At 48.6% G+C, this 19,927-nt stretch overlaps 8 protein-coding genes across 8 annotated transcripts; 4 read left to right on the top strand and 4 right to left on the bottom strand.

The window, feature by feature from the left end:
• Positions 1-413: 413 nt before the first annotated feature.
• On the bottom strand, positions 414-3,104 carry GGI43DRAFT_268797 (uncharacterized protein). Its single transcript, XM_083201056.1, has 2 exons — positions 820-3,104; positions 414-753 (listed from the first exon to the last, which is right to left on the bottom strand). Exons 1-2 carry the CDS (start codon positions 2,929-2,931, stop codon positions 640-642), a joined length of 2,226 nt encoding a protein of 741 aa, XP_083055661.1. The 5' UTR covers positions 2,932-3,104; the 3' UTR covers positions 414-639.
• Positions 3,105-3,629, top strand: GGI43DRAFT_268796 (uncharacterized protein). Its single transcript, XM_083201055.1, has one exon. The coding sequence runs from the start codon at positions 3,279-3,281 to the stop codon at positions 3,576-3,578; it is 300 nt and encodes a 99-aa protein (XP_083055660.1). The 5' UTR covers positions 3,105-3,278; the 3' UTR covers positions 3,579-3,629.
• A 906-nt stretch (positions 3,630-4,535) lies between these two features.
• On the top strand, positions 4,536-7,274 carry GGI43DRAFT_417776 (uncharacterized protein). The gene has a single exon (XM_083207464.1). It carries the CDS (start codon positions 4,810-4,812, stop codon positions 6,946-6,948), a length of 2,139 nt encoding a protein of 712 aa, XP_083055659.1. The 5' UTR covers positions 4,536-4,809; the 3' UTR covers positions 6,949-7,274.
• GGI43DRAFT_417775 (uncharacterized protein) lies at positions 7,275-9,293 on the bottom strand. Its single transcript, XM_083207463.1, has 2 exons — positions 8,636-9,293; positions 7,275-8,579 (listed from the first exon to the last, which is right to left on the bottom strand). Exons 1-2 carry the CDS (start codon positions 9,136-9,138, stop codon positions 7,493-7,495), a joined length of 1,590 nt encoding a protein of 529 aa, XP_083055658.1. The 5' UTR covers positions 9,139-9,293; the 3' UTR covers positions 7,275-7,492.
• Positions 9,294-9,530: 237 nt separating this feature from the next.
• GGI43DRAFT_417773 (uncharacterized protein) lies at positions 9,531-10,767 on the bottom strand. The gene is made up of 2 exons (XM_083207462.1): positions 10,216-10,767; positions 9,531-10,163 (listed from the first exon to the last, which is right to left on the bottom strand). The coding sequence occupies exons 1-2, from the start codon at positions 10,490-10,492 to the stop codon at positions 9,868-9,870; spliced, it is 573 nt and encodes a 190-aa protein (XP_083055657.1). The 5' UTR covers positions 10,493-10,767; the 3' UTR covers positions 9,531-9,867.
• A 379-nt stretch (positions 10,768-11,146) lies between these two features.
• On the top strand, positions 11,147-12,433 carry GGI43DRAFT_268742 (protein MTG1). The gene has a single exon (XM_083201053.1). It carries the CDS (start codon positions 11,225-11,227, stop codon positions 12,230-12,232), a length of 1,008 nt encoding a protein of 335 aa, XP_083055656.1. The 5' UTR covers positions 11,147-11,224; the 3' UTR covers positions 12,233-12,433.
• Positions 12,434-13,853: 1,420 nt separating this feature from the next.
• GGI43DRAFT_268753 (uncharacterized protein) lies at positions 13,854-14,611 on the bottom strand. The gene has a single exon (XM_083201054.1). The coding sequence runs from the start codon at positions 14,512-14,514 to the stop codon at positions 13,960-13,962; it is 555 nt and encodes a 184-aa protein (XP_083055655.1). The 5' UTR covers positions 14,515-14,611; the 3' UTR covers positions 13,854-13,959.
• A 739-nt stretch (positions 14,612-15,350) lies between these two features.
• On the top strand, positions 15,351-19,602 carry GGI43DRAFT_417768 (uncharacterized protein; the record flags this gene model as incomplete). Its single annotated transcript, XM_083207461.1, has 2 exons — positions 15,351-15,572; positions 15,709-19,602. Coding segments are annotated over exons 1-2 (3,863 nt in total), but the record flags the coding sequence as incomplete, so codon positions are not given.
• Positions 19,603-19,927: the final 325 nt, after the last annotated feature.

Below are 19,927 nucleotides of genomic sequence, written 5' to 3'. Positions count from 1 at the left end.
ATATATATAGCCGTGTTTAGTTGGAAAATGGAACAAGGATGATGGCGGCAGAGCGAATGACACTTTGTGCTCTAATTAAATTAAATAGTAGGAGAAGAAACGGAATATGGAATATGGAAACATGGAGTATTTTTTGTGGGAATTTCATGTATAGTAAATCTAAGGCTTCATTGATACCATTAAACATTTTCGCTCTTCTATCGTGTCACACGTGGCCAGCTTTAGCTCAGCTGGCTATCGTCACGTCTGGATGATAGAATACTTGGTGTACCACTTATACTACCGCCCAGCTCAGTAATTTCAAACGACGTCCCTACTCTCTACTGAGTGCATCGCTCGGTCTAGTATGCGGTAGTCCGCCCAGATCAATTGATCCAGAAGCCTTAAGGCTCTTCCATCTCAACTTAGAGCCTTTGAGTCAATGGCCTCCCTGGCAAGTCTGCTGAGTGGGCTAAGCAGAGGACACCGAGGAAAGCTTAAGTGTCCAGCCACGCGTGAAGTGATCATTATATAACTTTATTTAACTCATTAGTTTTTACTAGCAGTGCTGCAGTCCCTGCCAGGACTCCTGGAGCTATCCGAGGGACCTGGAATCGAGGAATCCGACTTGTCTTGCGTGCCATCTTCAGCTTTCTTTTCCTAAGTCGATTTGCTCGCGAAGCACGCATTGCAGAGCCAGCCTTGCTTTTTATCAACAGGTACAGCCGCTTCTTGCCGTATACAGTCTGAGTGATATAATCTGTGAGGGCAGAGCTAGAGTTTTCTCTCGTAAGTATGCATTCAAGAACAGACAAATGCTAGCATAGGATGAAAATATACCTTGTTTGCGCAGACCAGCATTCTAGGTCCCAATACGGGCAGCTGGCAGATGGTACAGCCATTTGTACCTTTGCGGATTTGAGTAGCTCTCGGAGACTGCTTTGGGTCTACTTCTTCGGTTTGGACACCACTGCCTTCAACATTGTTATCTCGTTGTAACCTCGCTCTCGCTTCATTGATATGGGAAAAAGCTTCAAATATAACTTTGTCTTCAAGCATATCGCGAACTCGAAGCAAGCTGAGATGTTTACCAAACTCCAATAAACGCTGTTCAGCGGCAACAAGCCAGGATGCCTTTTCTCGAACAAAGCCCAACCAGGCTCGGGGAAAATAGGCGGCAGATGTGAGGCTTTGGCGAAGGATATAGCCGTCCCACTCCCAGATATACTCCTTTTCTGCAGGAGTAACATCAGAAAAGTCGCTTGTGCTTTCTCGGTGCTTCTGGATCAGCCATGTGTTATCTAGTATCCTCTTTGGTACCTCCTGACCGGGAATTAATCGCGCTCTGCTGATAGGATCAAAAAGGGCCTGCTTAATATTTGGCACCAGGATCTTTTCGTTTTCATGGGCCCCCAAGCGCCGTTGTCCAAATTTTGGTTGTGTGGCTACTGGAGACTGGGAAGGGAGCCTATCAAAGGCGCTCTTGTCCTTTGAAAATGTGAAAATATCGTCAATAGTATCCGACCCAAGCCGAGATGAGATCCATGACTGGTCACCAACAAGATATGTCTCAAGGTTGAATGGTTTAACGGGCGGGTTTATCTCGTACTCCTTGAGAGGAGAAGCCATAGCCTCACATCGACTAGAGACTCGGAACTGCGGCCCCTGACTCGTCGTTTCGAGCACATAGTTGTATGCGGGATGGAAAGTTTGTAGATGTCCCTGTAGCTGCTGCACAGTTTGGTGATAGGCTCCGCAAGTCACGCACCGATAATAGTCTAGGCATACAGGTTGGTCAGAAGGTAGGAGATAGCTAACGCGGCCTTCATTCGCGATGAGGTGATTAGCTCGCGCGCGACGTTTTTTCTCTCTGCCCTGAGCTTGGTCACTCAGAACCTTTAAGTTATACACCTTGTTCTTCTCACGGGTTCTCAAAGACCTTGAGGGGGTCTGTGCCCCTTCCGGGCCGTCCAGGCCCTCTTCGTCAATTTCAACAGAGAACTCGTCTGCGTGGTGACCATTGATTCCATTAACCCTTCTATTCAGAGATGGGGCGAATAGATCATCCATCAAATCCGAGTCAGGATCGAAGGCGTTGATGCAGGGCATCGATCCCTTCTCCAAGAGCTTTAATGCTTTGTAGCCGGCTGCCCAGCGTAGGTCAACATCCATGACATAATCAGTGCATAAGGGAGGCTCATTCTCTGAATATCCTGCAGATAAGGACACAGGGCCCTTGAGCCTGCCAAAAATCGTGTCAAAGCGGCTCGACAAGACCCATGATTTGCTGGAGGCAGAAGAGAGATCAGAAGCCATTGGCAGAATGCCGAAATCAGTGGAGTCCAACGGTGGCCATTTCTCGCCCTGGGCAGCTTCTAATTCGACTACAATGTCGTAGGAGTCTGCCAAGTCGTATTTGTCATCATCCACTCGGTTTATCAGGATACTTTCCTGGGGAATGTAGAAGGGCTTGGGCAAGTCAATGCGCGCGACTCGGTGAGGGCCCGCAGGGTTTTTAAACGTTGTCAAGCCGCAAATCTGGCTCTGGCAGTGAACAACTCGGGGGCGGAAGCCAGGTGTTAGTTCAGAGATGGTGATTCTGCAGCTAGCTTTGGTGTGCGTGACATCGTGGGGGTGAGCTTGACCGTGATACGATCTGACCTTTTTTGAATCTTTGTGAGAAATTTTGAGAACCTCAACGCGGAGGGCAGACCTGGAATCTGAAGTCTGCGGGGAGGCAATGAGATGGTCAACAGGAAACGAGTCGGGCGTTGAAACTCGTCGCCTTTTCAGTGGCGGGCCCCTTTCATGGTCGATTTGATGTGATCCTTTATGAATTGGTGAAGATACTATGTTGCCCATAGCTGCAGAGTCCTTCAAGGCTCTGGTGCCTTTGATCCAGTTGCGATGAAGAAAGGGGGCTCGACGCTGGCACCTGGTTTTCACCGTCATGGCGGGATGAAACCAATCATGAGAAAAAAGGTAGTCTATGAGACGGCAGGTGAGCCCAAAGTATGCTGAGACAACGCAGACAAAACAAACAGTGCTGGCGAAGACGGTGAATGAAGCTCTCCCTTGGCTTTAGAGCATTATGAGCCCGCACGCCTCGTTGCCGCTGCGGCAACCCAGGAAATCGTCCCGCTGGATTTGAATGCCTGACCCTGGCAGGTGATGAGAATGCGCCGGCAGTGTGTGTGTAACTAAGTATCAACCGTCGTTTCACGCCACGCACACAACAGCAGTCGGCGGCTGGAGACTGGAGAGGAAGGATTGAGGCGGTGCGAGAGTTTGCGACGGGAATGAAGATGCTGGGAATGCGGCCAGCAGACAGTAGCGGCTTTGACAGCGCGACAGAACAAAGCAAGCAGACGCGTGTAGATGAGACCTGGGCAAACGGGGACCAGCCGGCTGTATCGCGGCCCCGGATAAGCCTAGCGCCAGCGGACCTCGCTGTAAGCGACGCTGAAGCTACCAGCCGTTCAGGTGCCCTAGCGGTTGGTAGCGGGTACCAAGCAGTCGGTGGCCAGCGCTATGGGGGGCCATGTACCTACACTTACACAGCCCACGCTTACAAGCATGAGGGCACTATATGCACATAGCCATCGGCATGGCCGGTGTACAGCTGCGGCTAGAACGAACATCAGGCAAATACTACTGGAACGAGTACTACAAAAGAAAAGGAAATAATAGAGAACAAAGGACGTTTGTCTTCCAATTTTAGCTATCCGCCGATGGCACTAGGAAGAAGTGGAGATGCCAGTAGAAGATCTCTCCTTGTCAGCAGTACCGACCAACAAACTTTCCAAAACAGACTGAGAAAACAACCACACGCTGCGGAGTCTGTCATGCCGAGTCGCATGGCGCTAACGCAAGGTCCGATATTCCGTAACATACAGGTACCCAATGAGCATGTGGGCGTGACTGGAATAGAAGACTCCAGCATAAAATAAACAAACACTGCTGTTATTGCAGAGCAACTTGCTGCGTATCGAGTGCCTGGGTATGAGCTCGCGGCGCTGCAAAGCTTTATTGCTGAATACCTATTCCTGCTCGCGTGGCCTCAACAATAAGTGGTGATGGACAGAATATATATCTCACAAGACCTACTAAGCTGTTGTGTTGAGAGTGGGCACCCAGTAATAATTTCTGAATAGGTACCTACATTATGTGTTCCGTAGCATTGGGATTTGCAAATCTTCACACGTACCAGACTTGGTTTAGTTTAATCGATGCCGCATCTAAGCTTTATTTCCCTTGGGTACAAAGTACATGTACTACGTAACTGCAGGCACGTCAGAGTTGACGTTGGTGGATAACGGCAAGGGTCTCTCGTCAGGATTATGCTGGGAGACGCAACTTACCCACTCGACGTGAATATGACCTTCTGTACACAAGTACTCTGTACTTTCAAGCTCCGTCATAGGGCTTAATCAAATGCTTTTGAAGATGTTTATCAATGTGCATCTGAACTGACATGCTGCGCGTAAAGTACCTGTGCAGTACTCATCACATGACAGAGTACATGTACGTTGAGCTGGGCCCCGCTACGCCTGCGTGAAACTTTATGCATCTCAATGCTGGCTGCCCTTTGGTGCTGCTGTAATCGAAGCAGTGCTACCTCATACTTACTCATTCCTACTTCTACACAGACTTTCAGCTCCAACCAGCCCCAAATCAGTATTTCTTCAAACAGCAGAGTGTTACAGCAAGCTCACAAAGTGTCGCACAATAGATCGCCTCAGGCTATAGAAGCCCTGTGTTTTCTATATGCCTGCAGCTTCTTCACTAAAGTCCCCAAAGCTAGCGCCGTGAACTACAGTACGTGGTGCAATGCCGCTGACACGCAGCGCCGGGCAGCGAGCCTTGGCTCAAAATAGCAGTCGACGAAATCCAGCTCGTCAGTCTCGGCCCAATTCATCTCGCACCTCTAGAAGAGCGCGCGAGGCTTCCGCCGGTTCCTCAGAGTCAGATTCAAGTGCGTCCGGATCTCTTTTGGAGTCTCATCATGTTTCCAGATCATCTACCCGGCACTCATCTCAACGAAGGAGCACCAGAATAGCAGCTGGGCATGATAGTAAAGCAAGCCCGAAAGCAACACGGCGCCAGGATTCAAAGACCACCTCTAGGGGCAAATCTAGTAACAGAGCCGCCAGCACGAGTTCTCCAAGCAAGCGGCGACAAACAGCATCGGAGAGCCTCAGCCAGACATCCCCAACCAACGGCCCAGACTGGACAGATCCCCGGATTCCCTACCAGTTTTGGATCGATGTCTTCTTGTATACTCGCGATGAAAGCGGTGCAGATGCAGCGAATACACACTGGCTACTCCAAGCTGCCACTTCATGCAAGCTATTATCAGAGCCGGCATTAACAGCCATCTACCGCCATCCAGTGATACGGCATGCCTCCAAAGCGAAACGACTGGTATCGTTGCTAGAACGCTCTCCCACGGAGACTCTCTTCAACTACAGGAGGAAAATAGAGTCTCTTCACCTGAATGTTCGGATTGTGTCTCAAGCAGTAGCTTCTCAACTCATCCAGCCCTTGACTCGCCTAAAGGAATTGATATTTATTAACCCTGCAGAACAGCCTCCCTACAGAGAGCTTGACACGCACGTCAGATGGAACTATTCAGAGGATATATTCTTTGCTCTCGAGTCACTATCTGAGGATTCCGAAGCTCTTGGAGGAGCACTTCTTCCTATTAGCCTGAAGAGCTGGGAGTGGAGTGGAAGCTTGCTTGGTGGTTATGTTGCAGGCTTCAATGACATTGTTCGAATCCACCAAATGCCATCATTTGCTCACCTTACGCGGCTGAGCTTCACGAATTTTCAAGTCCCGTCGCTCAATCTTTCGGGGCCAGCGCTCAATGACCCTCAAGCCAACCTACAAACCTCTGCCGAAGACGATGACGTTATTGATGCTGTCGGAGATGCTATAGCACAACTTAAATTGCTTAAACATCTAGTCTTTGAATCATCTACCATCATGACTAGCCGTCTGCTCTCTCTGCTACCTAAACATCTCATTCACCTGGAGCTCATCAATTGCTGGGAAATTGATGCTGAGAATCTAGCCATGTTCCTTATCACTCATGGCAGCAGCCTCCGCACTCTTACCCTAATGCACAACCAATCCTTGAATCTTACTTTCTTAACAATTTTGGCTGAGGCTTGTCCTAGTCTGCAAGATCTACGCATGAATATGTCTTATTATAGGCATCATGATTCCCTTAATGATGCGGACCCCATGTATGATTTCGCTCTTCTCCCCGATCAGATTCCAGCATGGCCGCCTACTATCCGTGTCATCGATATCGAACATATTCGCAGCTGGTCCATAGAAAGCGTATATACGTTCATTCACTCGCTTGTTGATAATGCTGCGAGCTTGCCGAATTTGCGTGAGCTGGTAATCAAGACCGCACTTGATATCCCATGGCAAACTCGCGCTGAGCTACGACACAAGCTACGACACATGGTTGAACGGGTATTTCTCCGAGCGGATGAGGATCCACACGATGCGGCAACGTCTGAGCAGACGAGTAGCACTCACGATCCTGTAAGACCACGCAAGAGGAAGCGATCTAGATCGCCGAGGTCTCCTGTTCGAAGGAGTAATAGAATCGAGGCGCATGTGCGCGACTCGCCCCGTCGTCCTAGAAGAGACAACACATCGCAACGCCAAGGGCATGGAAGGCCACTCTACCGAGAACTAGATACTGATGAAGACGAGTTTGATGATATAGAGCTATCCGATGCCGAAACTCAGCAAAGCTCATCTTCCGATTCACAGCCAGAATTGGCAGTCCAGGGACTTTGCCACACTGTCAACATCATAATTGATAATCAGAAAACGAGAGAGTTCCCTTACAGCATGGAAGACTTCCTCACTGATAACGAGGGTTCTTCGGGCGTGGAGTGGGACGGGGATGATGACGACGATCACGACTTTTCTATTGCATTTTGAGGATGTTCCCTCATCTCTATCTAACACTCATCAACAATTTGAAAAATAAATACGACCGCAATCTCAACATGCCGATGCGACATCTCGCCACGCTTGACAAATAGATATTCAAAGGGGGTAAATTATGAAAATATTACTGCGTTTGGAGTTAAAAGAGGTAATCAGGGTCTCATCCTATGCATGAGAACGACATGAATGATAATATCAATAATCGACGGAGCTCAGGACGGCTTGTTAGAATGGAAACGGGTTGGGGTTTTTTTTTCTGTCTGCCCTTTTATCTCTGCAAAGAGGAACTTGATACATCACTTGCTTTAGATTTCTCGTGATTTCATGTATTAAACCCATATGAAACAAGATTTCATTAATAAATTATTCTGCCATTAATCATTTCTCCTCCACTGCCATGTTATATACATATATGTGGTAGCTATTGGCTGGGATTAACGTATACCAGCAGAGTCTGGACGCATAACTTTAGCCTGACGAACATTTCATGAAAAAAAAATGACAATTGTCAAAAATCCAGTGAGGAGAATTATCTCTAAAAGGCTGCACCACCAACGCCTTCGCCAGCCAAGTTCTTCATGCTCTTCTCGCTCAGGTCACTTCTCATCTCCCACGCCCGGGCATCTCGCTCAAGTCTGGACCATGAGTAGAGACTCTTTCGGAGCCGCTCTTGCTTTAGCCGTAGCTCCTCTCGTATTTTTTCCTCTTCGTCTTTCAGCTTTCTGTAATGACCTTCAATCTCCTTTGTGACACCAAGTGTCAGGGGTGTCATAGTCGGATCTGTTTTCCCGCCGGGAACCAGGGGGGGCATCGTCGCTAACAAGCTTTGAGCAAGGCTCTGTCTTGGCCCGCTGCCATGTTGAGCTGAAGGGCCCGTGGGTGGATTGAAAGGTCGTTGAGGAGGAGATATTCCTGCGCCGGCCCCAGTTGAAGCAGTTGCTCGAGGACCTGTGGGAATATTAGACGGGCCACTTGTCGTAGCTGATACAGGTGGTGGGCCAGATAGATGACGTGATGGCGCTGAATTCCATCCTCCTCTTCCGCCACGGGATGAAAAAGAAGATCCCCTGTTTAATGGGATATAGCCTCGAGGCCCTGAAGGCGGGTTTGTTGGACTTGTAGTGTCTGTTCTGTGCGGCATCGCATTTGGTGTCTGAGGAATCCTCTGCGTTTGTGGAATAGGCATCGTTGCTGAGATTGAATTTGCGCGGGCAGCAGCTGGTCCGCTGGGGGGTGCTCGTAATGCTGCAGGGCCACGTGGCGGGGATTTTGAAGGGCCAGAGGCAGATTCGTTTGCAACGGGCCGCTGGATATCTTTGACAGCTGCAACTGGTGTCGCAGCACGGTGGAGAGGGGAGCCTTCTAATGTGATGGGGGAGCGAGTTTTCGCGGACTGTGATTGAGAATCCGCTCTTTCTGAAGCAGGCCGAGACGGCAGTGCAGAGGCGGGCCCGGGTTCTCGCATCGGCGAATGTCGCTTATATGAATGATATCGATCATCTCGTCGATTGGGTGACCTAGAACGAGGCCTGTAAACACCACCACGGACAGCAATAGGTGTGGTTTTTCCTGGCGGGGTCCTCTCGCGACGGCGATCTCGAGGGAATGGAGAGCGTGACCTCCTGTGATTCTGAGTTAGCAAAGATACCAGTATTAGGCGCAGCTATATATAACAAACCTATCATCGCGCCTCTCGGCGTCTCGCTCCCATTCCCTAGGTCGATTCCTTTCACGGTCCCAATCTCGATCACGGTCTATATCTCTGGGCCTATCACGCTCCCAATCCCGTCGCGGAGATCTTGGCCGGTCGTATCTGTTCTCTCTTGCTGGCGACTCTCTTCTGGGTGGGCTCCGGCGAGGCAGTGGTGATCTTCTCATGGGTGATCGGCTTCTCTCGCGCCTTCTGGGACTTTCGCGGTCTCTGGATCGATCGCGCCGGTATCGATCGTTTATGCTCCGGGAGCGCCTCCGCGGCGGATATCTCCCAGGCACATAGCTATCAGATCCCGGGATTATAGGGCTTCGAGGGCGAGGGCTTCTGGTACGCGGCGGGCTTCTTGCTCTATCTCTCACTGGGCTCCTCGGTCTTCTGGGCGATCGCTCCCGCGGGGTTGGCCTCCAAGACTCTCCAGCACCATATCTAACGACTTCGCCGTCGTCATACCTGTGAAAATTAGCCATGCGCTCGATAAGGGTTTTCCACCGAGATCTGAAATCTGGGGTGCGAAAATGAGCATGGCGGGTTTCTTCATCTTCGCAAAAGCGCCACGCTCAGTTCACCCCGTTTCGAAATCTGAGAGTCCAAGATGCGGTTCACGAAAAGCAATGGAATAAATGGGTGCCGATTCTTACCTGCGGCTCCGGCCATCGCGATCGCGGTCCATATTATAGGGTCGATGGCAGCATATAACAATGATAAATCAAACTTTGGGCTTGTCTATGAGAAGTTGTCATCCGATAGGGAGATACGCATCGGAGGATAAAAAGTCCGCTTTTCTCTCTAAGAAAAGTTTAAGGCATACCCACCCATACGTAGTCGCGCCTAGGCTCGATGTATCGCAACCTAGCAGATAGCTCCACATATGCAGCGCAATATAAACATTCAAAGTCTTATGATTATTGGCATGAGCAGATACATTCCAAGTTAGTGGGTAAGCAATAAAGTGGGCGTTGAGGCGTGTAATTTAGAACAATGCCTTCGTGTCTGCTCCATAATCTCCAATGTTTCGCGGAGCTGATACCAGAAACGGGCTTTTACAAGATATATTTGAACAATTCCGAATTATTGTATTGGCTATATTAATAATTGTAGATTAAGCCAGCGAGATTTAAATTCCAAGTATAGATATATATCTGAAAGAAATAGCGTATTTGTAAAACAAGAGTCTATGTCGAGGGTTGTACTGGTTATTATTTAATGTCATCGAATAAATTTGATCCAAAACCGTCATTGTCGCTCTCGAGATTTACGAGCTTGGGAATCTTGGGAGGCGGTTTATCAGAAGTCGGCTTCGGTGTCGTCGTTATATGTGGCTGCTCAAAGCCTAAGAGACTCGAGCGCCTCCTTGACTGGTTTTCTCCCGTTCTTAGACGCTTGAACCAGCCACTCGCTCGCTTCTTCTCCGAGTCTGCGAAGCTGGAACCGCTCTGGCTTTGTGGGCGATACACATTGGCAAAATTGCGCCCGTTATCCTGAAAGGCGCTTGCTATTGGATTGTTATTAAATGCAGCAAAACATCATTCAATGGCGGACTCTACCCTGTTGACCCGAGATGGCAGGACTTGGCGGCGCGTCTTCGGGAATTGTCGTGTCGACTTTATTTGGGACCGCTACTGCTGTTGAAGTCGCTTCTTTGGCGCTGATGCTCTCATCACTGGTTTTGGGCGTTCTCGCTGGCGTAATCGTCGGCTCAGTCGGAGACTCCGGCGGTGGAGGAATATCGGTGCCGTCGGTGATGCTGCCAAAATTCAGGTTCAGCGCAGGCAGTAGCTCAAAGCGCGAGCTGGCCACGCTCTTGTTCTGCTGAGAAGACATGGTGTGTCGACTACTCGGCTCTCCAGTTATGATGTTAAAATGAGGCCCGAGACCAGCCGGTCAATTGACGATGCTCTGTGCAGATCATCGCTGGAGAGGAACACAGGCACCCTGGCAGTCACGGTCCCCATGGAGTATACCCCCCTATAATCTAGAGTACTGATGCTAAGCAGTACCTCGTACTCTGTATACCAAAGCCACTATTAGTCGTTAGTTAGACCTGTATGCGAGCTTCTAAATTAGCCTACGGTTTAAGAAAGCTGCTGTTAATTTAAAACATATTACTGCAATAGTTTTAGCTATAATTAATAGAAAAAAAGAAAATAGAATTAAAAGAATATTGTTATACATTGTTTAAAGCTGGTGTATTAAGAATAATATTAAAATATATTTATTTATAATTATAAGATAAATTAATAACTATATAAATAATTAATATAGTATTTATTTTGGCTTTCTATTATAAAAATAAAAAATAATTAAATAACATTATTTTATTTAACGCTAAACTTATATAATTAAGCAAATTATTTATATTAAGCACCTGGTATATCAAGCACTAGACAGTAATAAGAAGTATGTACTACTAGTACCTTTTAGTTGAGCACAGACTCTTGCTCGCCTGCTACGCTACGGTACTACTACTTCATTATCGATTAAGCTTATCAGAACTTTTTCTATCGCGCCTCAGCTGCTTCTCTCACATCATGTACATAGCAATCTGCGCTCAGCATGGCACAATTCCTCCCCCGCCGCTCATTTAGTGTCCCATCATCAATTCCCAAGTCTTATTTCCTAGGCCATCACCACGCCGCTGTCAGTAAACTAAAGACGGTACTCCCAAGAGTGTCACTGGTCATTGAGTGCCGCGACTTTCGACTGCCATTATCAACTCACAACCCTGTTCTTGAAAAAGCAGTAATTGGCTGTCCAAAGATTATCGTATATACGAAAAATGACCTAGGTAGCGATAGCCCCAGCGCCCGGCAACTGCTGCAAAGGCTGCACGGCCGCCGCGCCTTGTTTTGGGATAAGAATCGCCCTGCAGCAACAGCATCTCTACTAAAGCGGCTGAAAGAGACTGCTTACGAGGTAGACTCAATAACTGGGCTATGTGCGCTGATAGTGGGCATGCCCAACGTGGGTAAGAGTACATTATTAAACGCCCTTAGAAACTCTGGGACGCTGGGGAGGAAAACAAAAGTAGCAAAGACAGGTGACCAAGCCGGCGTAACCCGTAAAATTGGAACAAGCGTCCGTGTGGTCGAGCCAGAGGAGAGGGGGGGCGTCGGTGCCGGTGTATATGTACTCGACACGCCAGGAGTTTTTATGCCGTATGTCGAAGATGGGGAGGCTATGATGAAGATCTCCCTCGTACAGGGTATCAAGAAAGGACTCATACCAGACGAGATACTGGCGGACTATCTCCTCTATAAGATGAATCTCTGGGATCCCCAAATCTATAGTCGATACTGCGAGCCAACAAACGATATACAAGAGTTTCTCTCCGCCGTAGCAAAGCGCGACGGCAAGCTGAAAGCTGGGGGTGTCCCTGATATGGAGGAATCCGCGGCCAGGGTGTTGTCCGAGTGGCGGAAAGGTAAACTGGGCAAATATGTCTTAGATGACCTTTCCGACGAGGCCCTTCGGAACCATGAATTGACAGTTACTAGCCCTCCATTAAGTTTGAGCCAAGGAAAGAAAGCTTGGAAAGAACAAAAGAAAGAAAAAAGCGCATAAAGGGGGTTGTGATGGGAATTGGACGTCGCTCTTCATAACAATATACCATTTTTGATTGGCAAAAACTGTAAAATATAGACTATCATGACAGTATTTAGTAGACAGATCTCACTCGACAAATCCAAATAGCTAGCGATAAAGACTTTCCGTCTAGACCTAAACGACAGGAAAAGTCACAGGGAGAAGAGAAACAAAGGACCTAAGTTCGACCAAAGCTAAAAGCACCGCTTTCCACTCATGCTGCGCCATGCGGTAGTAAAACAAAACAAATGACCAGCCAATATACCCTAACGCCTTTTCCAGAAAGATATTTCGATTAAAAAAAAAAAAAGCCCAAACATTTCTTCGTAGACATAACTTGCAGACTTCTGCCTAAATCGTGTATAGAGAGCTATATTCCCTATCATGCGTATTGATTCTGCCACTTAACCATATCTCGCGTAAGGACGTCCATCATCTCCATGCAGCTCAGTTCCTTGAAGACCTTGGATTCAGGAGAGTCGCGCTGCTCCTTGGAATCTTTATCAATTGGCGATTTGGTAGGATCAAGCGGAGACTGGGTTGAATTGTTACTGCGGTCCAACGCTGCTTCGGCCGCCAAATCAACCTGGGTTCTTGATATGAAGTCCATAATTGCGGCTACCCGTCGCTTCATATCCAGCATGCTCATCTTCCCCGCCATGCCTAACTTTGTTCTTGAGCTGCTCTTGTGGTCTCCAACATGCCTAGAGTGTGTAGCAGTGGTCGCATTATTGGCTCGTTGGGTGTCTCGTGAAACAGATCGCGCGGGTGACCGTTCAATATCTGTAGTTCGGTCTTTCGTATACTGGTTTTTCCCTTTGCCTTTTTTGTGATTGCTCCGTGACGTTCGCTTATTGGAGTTCGCGGCAGATGAATGCGATGCGGGAGGCGTTCCTGGAACGGGGGATGGTACAGCAGGCGCAGGGTCTTCGAAATTTGACGTTTCCGCACCGCTAGTATTGGGGGCCTTAGAAGACGGAGGATTTACTTCCTCGGACACATCGGAATCTGGAGGTTTTGTCAGTCCCCATGCCGCCTCGCAACTATAACGCGCAACTTACCTTCAGTACGTCGCCTATCTGCCCGCCCTTTTCGTTTAATTATATTTTCTTGCCGCAGACGATCCTTTTCCTCTCTTTCTGATCTCTCTGTAGCTTTGTAGGTTCGGGGTCGTTTCAATCCATTGCGCCCGCCGTTCTCGTCATCCGTGTTTTCTTGACTAATAGTGTCCATTGGTTTTGGTGGCGGCGTGGTGGATTGCGAATTTGTGCGTTGCCGTTTAACAATTACATTATTCCTGCTGGCGGGGTCAGTAACCCAAGGAAACAAAACTTTCCGACATTATCGTCCAAGGACATACTCTTCACTGTTGCTGCGTCCTCGTTTTGTGCGCCTACTCGTTATTTCTGCCCCATCTTGGCCAACCTCTTCCTTGCTCGCTTCAATTGCTCGGCGTAACTGTTCATCGTCATACGCTGCATCGCGGCTATTCATCGTAGACCGTCGCTTGGATATTTGTGACGTAGATTGAGATCGAGCGGACTTGGCACTGCCCAACCTCGGCGATCGAGCTCCATCTTTTGCGACAGAAGTAGCTCGGGATGATGTTCTGGCTGGCCGACTTAAAGGTAGGTATTTGGAATATTTTTGTCTGTCGTCTGGTCAGATTCTACCTTGTGCATAATAATCTTTAGTGCAAGATCAGCCTACCCATTATTTGCGGTATGGATTTTGTGAAGATCTTTCCGACATTGTTCACAAAAGTATTCTTCGGGAGAACTCTCGGCGCTGAAGATGCCGACACATGCTCCATGCTGCCATACTTTGCAAATATCGCACTGCACAAAAAATCCAGTAACGTCTTCTGTGAGTTCGATCGAAGCGAGGAAGTTGGCGTCCGACCCGTCGACAGGAGGGCGGCCAGGGTAATCTTCGCAGCCACATATGCACCGAACTGCCTCGTCCTCCTCGTCTTGCAGAGGATCTAGTTCGTTAGACATATCTTGGGCCTCGTTCCGCAAGTTCTTGTACACTTCGTCGTCGTGGCCACGCTTCCGCCTTCGGCCAAGGAGGGTATCGTCTATATCGTCAAGTGGATCGGACGACACGGATGCGCTGGGTGTGGATTTGTTCGATTGTGGCCGGTTGAGGGATCTGGTGTGTCGTTCAAGGCGGCTGAAATTGGTGGATGAGAGAGACTGCTGAGAATGAGAAGCCAACGCGCGAGCTCTGGAAGATCGTCGTGGCGAGGGTGGTGCCATTGAATACTGTAAGCACCAAATGAAAGAAGAAAGATGCGCAATAAAAACAAAGGGGGGGGAGGAGTGCGATCAAATGTCTAACATCTAGTCAAGCCTGAATTGTGTTCTGGTAGGAAGAGTTTGAAAGGTAGGTAAGGTAGAGTCGTACTTCTGGAGAGCCACAGGACTAGAAAGAGTGGCTAGGTACATGCTAATTAAGCGCCGAATAGCGAAGTACGGATGCGGCTAGCTTGGATGGCCTCCGAGGGTAAATCTTTACAGTGGGCAATAGCGCCAGGGACGTGAAAAATGGTGGCCCAGCTTATGCATGATGTGCAGTCCATTGAAACTTTCGCAGTAGATTGCCGTCCAGGACGTAGATCCATAAGCAATAGGCCTCTGGAATTTATTGGATTCAGCTTTGCATCATTGAAATGCACCATCTGTAGCTCAAGGTCAATTCTTTCGAACAGGAATTCCGACCCTTGTCAGCAGCCTAAGATTACTGGGTTAGCATCTAAGCTCCAGAGCGAGAAACTTTAAAGGGTGGAGGAATTAACATTAACATGGCAATGTCAGATGTCATACAAGCTGTCAAAACCGTCAGCCCAGAGCCACTGCTGAAGAATAGTTGCTCGGTACCGCTCTTCAGCTGCGAATTGCAGACGAAGTACCTTGGGTAGGCAACTGCCTAGTAAATCGACAATTAACCACTGCAGTATTAGCGGATTGCTGCCTCCGCCGGTACCCATAAATAGGCACGTCCTTGATTCCGGGCGTTTTGGCAGAGTTCCAGACCTAAAACAGCCTAGCAGTATGCAGTACTGCCGACTCCACCCTACCACGTAGTATGATGTATTCGGTACGTTTTTGCAATCCTCGTATCAGCAGCTTACCCAGTGCATTTTAATTTCCATTGTTTCCGCTTCTTTCTGCGATGATTCAATCTCTCGCTTCTTCTGACCTTAATCGCTTTCAATCATATGGTTCGCAGGCCCCATTTAGGTCTATGCCGTGAGGGCGCAACTCAATAATTCACCATGTTCAAGCTATCGCGACGACGCGATCATTCGCTTCAGGTAGGCCAGCCCTGTCGCAAAATGCGTTCTGCGTTGCTCCTTTGCAAACCAGCCGGCGTATTCGATGGCGTCAATGGGGGACATCTTCTCCTTCAGCCATCAGCCCATTCATGAACAATTTGCTAATTATCTATAGCCACCTCTTACAAAAGAAACAGCTGCTCCCGATGCTGCCATGGCCGCGGCATCCGCCTACATGCGTGGCAACAACAGTCCAGCCCAATCGTTATCATCAGCAGCCGCCGCCGCAGCCTTACGGGCGCAGCCAACGACACTCACAAATGTTGCGGATGCCCCGTCTAAAAGGGTCCAGCGACGGGCTTCCTCGCTGTCGTCCCCTGTCGGCCGCGATCGAGGCAAAAACAATAAGCTGTCAAGGACGCCTAGCGTGAGCTCAATGAGCGAGCGGACTTTTCGATCGCCATCGCCGGGTCGTGCGGCTCCCAATAAGAAGCAAGATGTACCACCTGTCCCCAGCATGCCCGCCTCTAAAAACATCACGACCCCATTAAAAACACAAAATTTCCGTACTGCAAGCCAGAAATCCAAAGGGCAGCAACAAGGCGCTTGGTTTGGAGCTGCCTTGGCTCAGCATGACCAGATGCCAGAATCGATATCAAAAGTGAGCCCTGATTTACCAGAATCTCGATCAGGGAGCGTTAGTTCATCGATCAACTTTTCATATCCCCGCCGAATGCCATCATACGATTCAAACCTGCCAGCTGAACACGAACTCGTTTATGACCCGAATTCTAGAAGAATGGTTCCAAAGACCACGGCTATACCAGCAAGCCGTCAGGTTGAGGACGCTGTTTTACAATCATCCGAGAAAGCTAAAGGAACAAAGCTAGCTAAACGGAGTTATCCAACACAAGAACTGGCAGATGGAATGAACATACCGACGCCTAATAATATCCAAACGGAGTCTCCTGTATTGGCCTCCGATCAGTCAAATGATTCTGGCTTCTTTGAGAGGAAAAATGCAAATGACATCTCCAGCCCTAGCCGATTGATAACTGCGGCAGTGGAAAAGCCGTCTCCAAGGAGAGAAAACGAAGACAAGGCATCCCAAGATTTTCAATATCAAAATGATTTCCAAAACGAACCACCTGAAGTTTTGACCTCGGCAAGTGTGTCGCCCAGCTTACCCAAATACGACAACTCGAAAGCCGAAATGCCTTTTTCGTATGCTGGATCTAGTTCAGAGACTTCTGTACGTTCAGCACATTTTGCTTCATCGGCTGATCGTCTGGTTGTTAAGCACGAGCCTCCACCGCGCTCTCTATCGCCTAGAAAATCTGCCATGAAATCCTCTATTTCGAGTAGAGGAAGTCTGTCCCAGCAACTGAATGAAAATCTAGAATATCCAGGGCTTGGCATTTCTCATGCTAGTGGAGAGGACCCTGGGACAAGTCAGAAGAAGAGTGCTAGAGTGAGCTGGAACGATAACAGCACAGTTATGGCTATCGAGCCAAGCAAGTTTGAGGAAGCAGATACCACAGCAGCATCCAGCATTCACTCAAGACAGAAAACATATAGCACCGTCGATGGAGTGAAAACGGCCAATGAATCTCCACTGCAGCAGGATGAACTAATGTCTCCCCGACCGGCTCTTCCACTATTTGGAAGTGTGCGTGACAAAAAGGGGAAGGAACCTGAGGAACGACAGCTTGTTCGCCCGCGAGAACGATCGTTATCGCCTCAATCACTACCGCCATCCACTTCTCTTTCATCATCTTTCAAATCCAAAAATGAAAATAACCCGTCGGTAGAGCCAGTCAAGGGGTTCAGCTTCAATCGGGAACAGCTGCCAAGAAATGTGGCAAATAGTTCGAAATATCGAGAGCCATTGCCATCTATTACTGCATCTACCGAAAGTCTTGGGCATGAAGGCGAAGACATGGACAGCTCAGATGATGAGCGGTTTGAAGACGTATTGACTGGCACAGACGAGTCAACGTCTCAAAATCCCCCTAGAGATATATTATCAGATTCACCCTCGACGTCCAAGTTGTCAGACAATGAGGCTTCCAGGGCCAGTTCGACAACCGTGCCAAGCAGTTCCAACGAAACACCCTATTCACTATCGCAGATGCAACAGGGTGGTGTTATACCGATGGCTAGATCAAACTCTCTCCCAGGAAGTTTCCCATCTGATGAATACGTTTCTAAGTTCATCATGGGTGACGTAAATGGTTCTGTCGCGCCAATGTTAACACAAGCTTCAGGATCCAAGACCGTCAAGCAAACCCAATTGATTGATGAAAACAAGATCGAGGAGGAGTCAGATAAAGATAGCATCTACAGTGACGCCTACGAAGACCAGCCTGAGGCTGCAGATGGCGGATTCATGTCAATTGACGCTACATTGGCTAACCCGCCATTCCCCCAATCAGGCAATAACAACTTAAACTTGAGCACAAATCACGAACAGAAATTATCAGATAATGACATTGGTGCTGATGACTGGGAAAGAACCAAGGCATACTGGAAAAGCTTGACGACTGAAGAGAGACGCCAGCTGGAAATAGAAGCTCTTCAGGAAGCAGATAATGATACACTCCACGGAAGTACAGCTGCAAAAGGCTCTACGGCCATGCCCGATGACTCGGGTTATTCTCTCAAGGCGAAGCAAAGGAAACGAATTCAACAGTCCCAAGTTGAACGCCAACCAGCCGACTTGGCATCATCCAGAGCAGCTCAAGACCACAATGGTCCTATAGGGCGAGCTAACTTTGCCTCGATAGATGCCCAGACAGGACATCGTTCAGTTCAACAGCCTGATGTTACGAAACCCGGTAATACAGGGACAGGGCGTGGCTTCAAAAAACTTGCAAAACTCAGGCGCTCTCTAAGCAGTGAGCCAAGACATGCAGATGATAATCGTGGCCCAGTTGCCCGGCCCAGCTCCTTGTATAACCCCATTATCTCAACCGGCTCCAGCCCGAAGCACGGGTCCAAACATTCTACAAATCCTGCAGAATATCCAGCGGGTATGAAATCTACTCTGAGACGACGAGGGTCTGATTCCAGCGAGAGCAGCTTCGTGCGCAGCAGATCAGCCAGCGATACGAACCGTGGATTCAGGGCATCAATGAGAAGCAACGCTTCTGAGTCAAGGCTATCATCAATGGGCGCCACGAGAGGCGGAAAGCGGATGACCCTGCGCTCATTATCACCCTCGGCATCGCATGCACAGCGCCATTCAGTCGTACCTACGTCTTATTCTGAGACAGTGACTGTGCATCAGGGGAACCGCTTATTCCACCAAAACGCAGCCACACCACATACCAACCGATCACTTCCGAAACGATATGAAGATTCAGCATATGAGGATCATTTGTCGGATTCCAGCGATGATGATCTAAACACAACCCCGTTGACAAACCGCTCGCTGACGGGTGACGAGTACGAGCCCACTCATTCAAAATTCAAACATTCTTTTTCTCATTTATATGCACGCAATAAAACCCCTGACCAGAATCCCAACGCCAATGCAGGCTTTATATCCAATCCACAGAAACACAATAAGCTAAAGCGGAGAGATGATCAATATTACAACGAGGGAGAAACACACATGCCTCCCATCCCTCAGCCAATTGGTGCAGCAGCACAAGAAGCGTCGCCTCGCCGGCCGGGATTGATCTCTACGCTTATGCGTAAGAAAGAACACAAGGAGACACCTGAAATACAACATAATACTGACAACGCGGCACCTACACAAAGCAGCGGCTGGCCACTGCAGAACAGGAGAGCTGCGCCCAATGAACTCCCAATGACGTCACCAATTGAGGACGGGGGAAGAGGATCCGCAGCTAGCGGCTCTATCGTTACGTCAGATCCCCGCCAACAGCATGAGCTTCAAGGGAGCTCAGATCCAGGCCACGCTAATATTTTGCTATCACCAGAGCATAAGCGGAAGAAATTTAATAGCCTGAGAAAAATGTTTAAAATTAATGACTAGATACTTATATAGGCCTTGTAATTAAAAGGAATACCCAAATAAAATAAACTCAAATTCGATATCCACTTCTAACAGCCTTTCTTCATTCAGTTAGGCAGCCGCTAAAACGCGCGAGTAGCTACCCAAACGTGAAGCTTGAAGCTTGAGATAACAAGTAACATGTCATTTGCCAACAATTAGCGCAGCTACATATTAATTTAATTGCGGTGCGACTCTAATCCATTCTTTTTGCCTCAGCGCACCATATATATAATATCTCTCATAGCGTCTGGATCGCCGAGCTTTGTTCTTCAAGCAAGTGCGCGCCAGCTCCCACCTCAGCTACCCCGCCTCTCTCGCCCGAGCATTTTTGCGCCATGGCAGCTCAACCAGTTGAGCAGAGCATTCCCCA

The sequence above is a fragment of the Trichoderma evansii genome (genome assembly GCF_050947405.1).
Source record: "Trichoderma evansii strain SZMC 28006 chromosome Unknown GGI43scaffold_32, whole genome shotgun sequence".
Classification (NCBI taxonomy): domain Eukaryota; kingdom Fungi; phylum Ascomycota; class Sordariomycetes; order Hypocreales; family Hypocreaceae; genus Trichoderma; species Trichoderma evansii.
The sequence above is the reverse complement of the archived record's forward strand: the minus strand, read 5'-3'. Positions and strand labels throughout refer to the sequence as shown.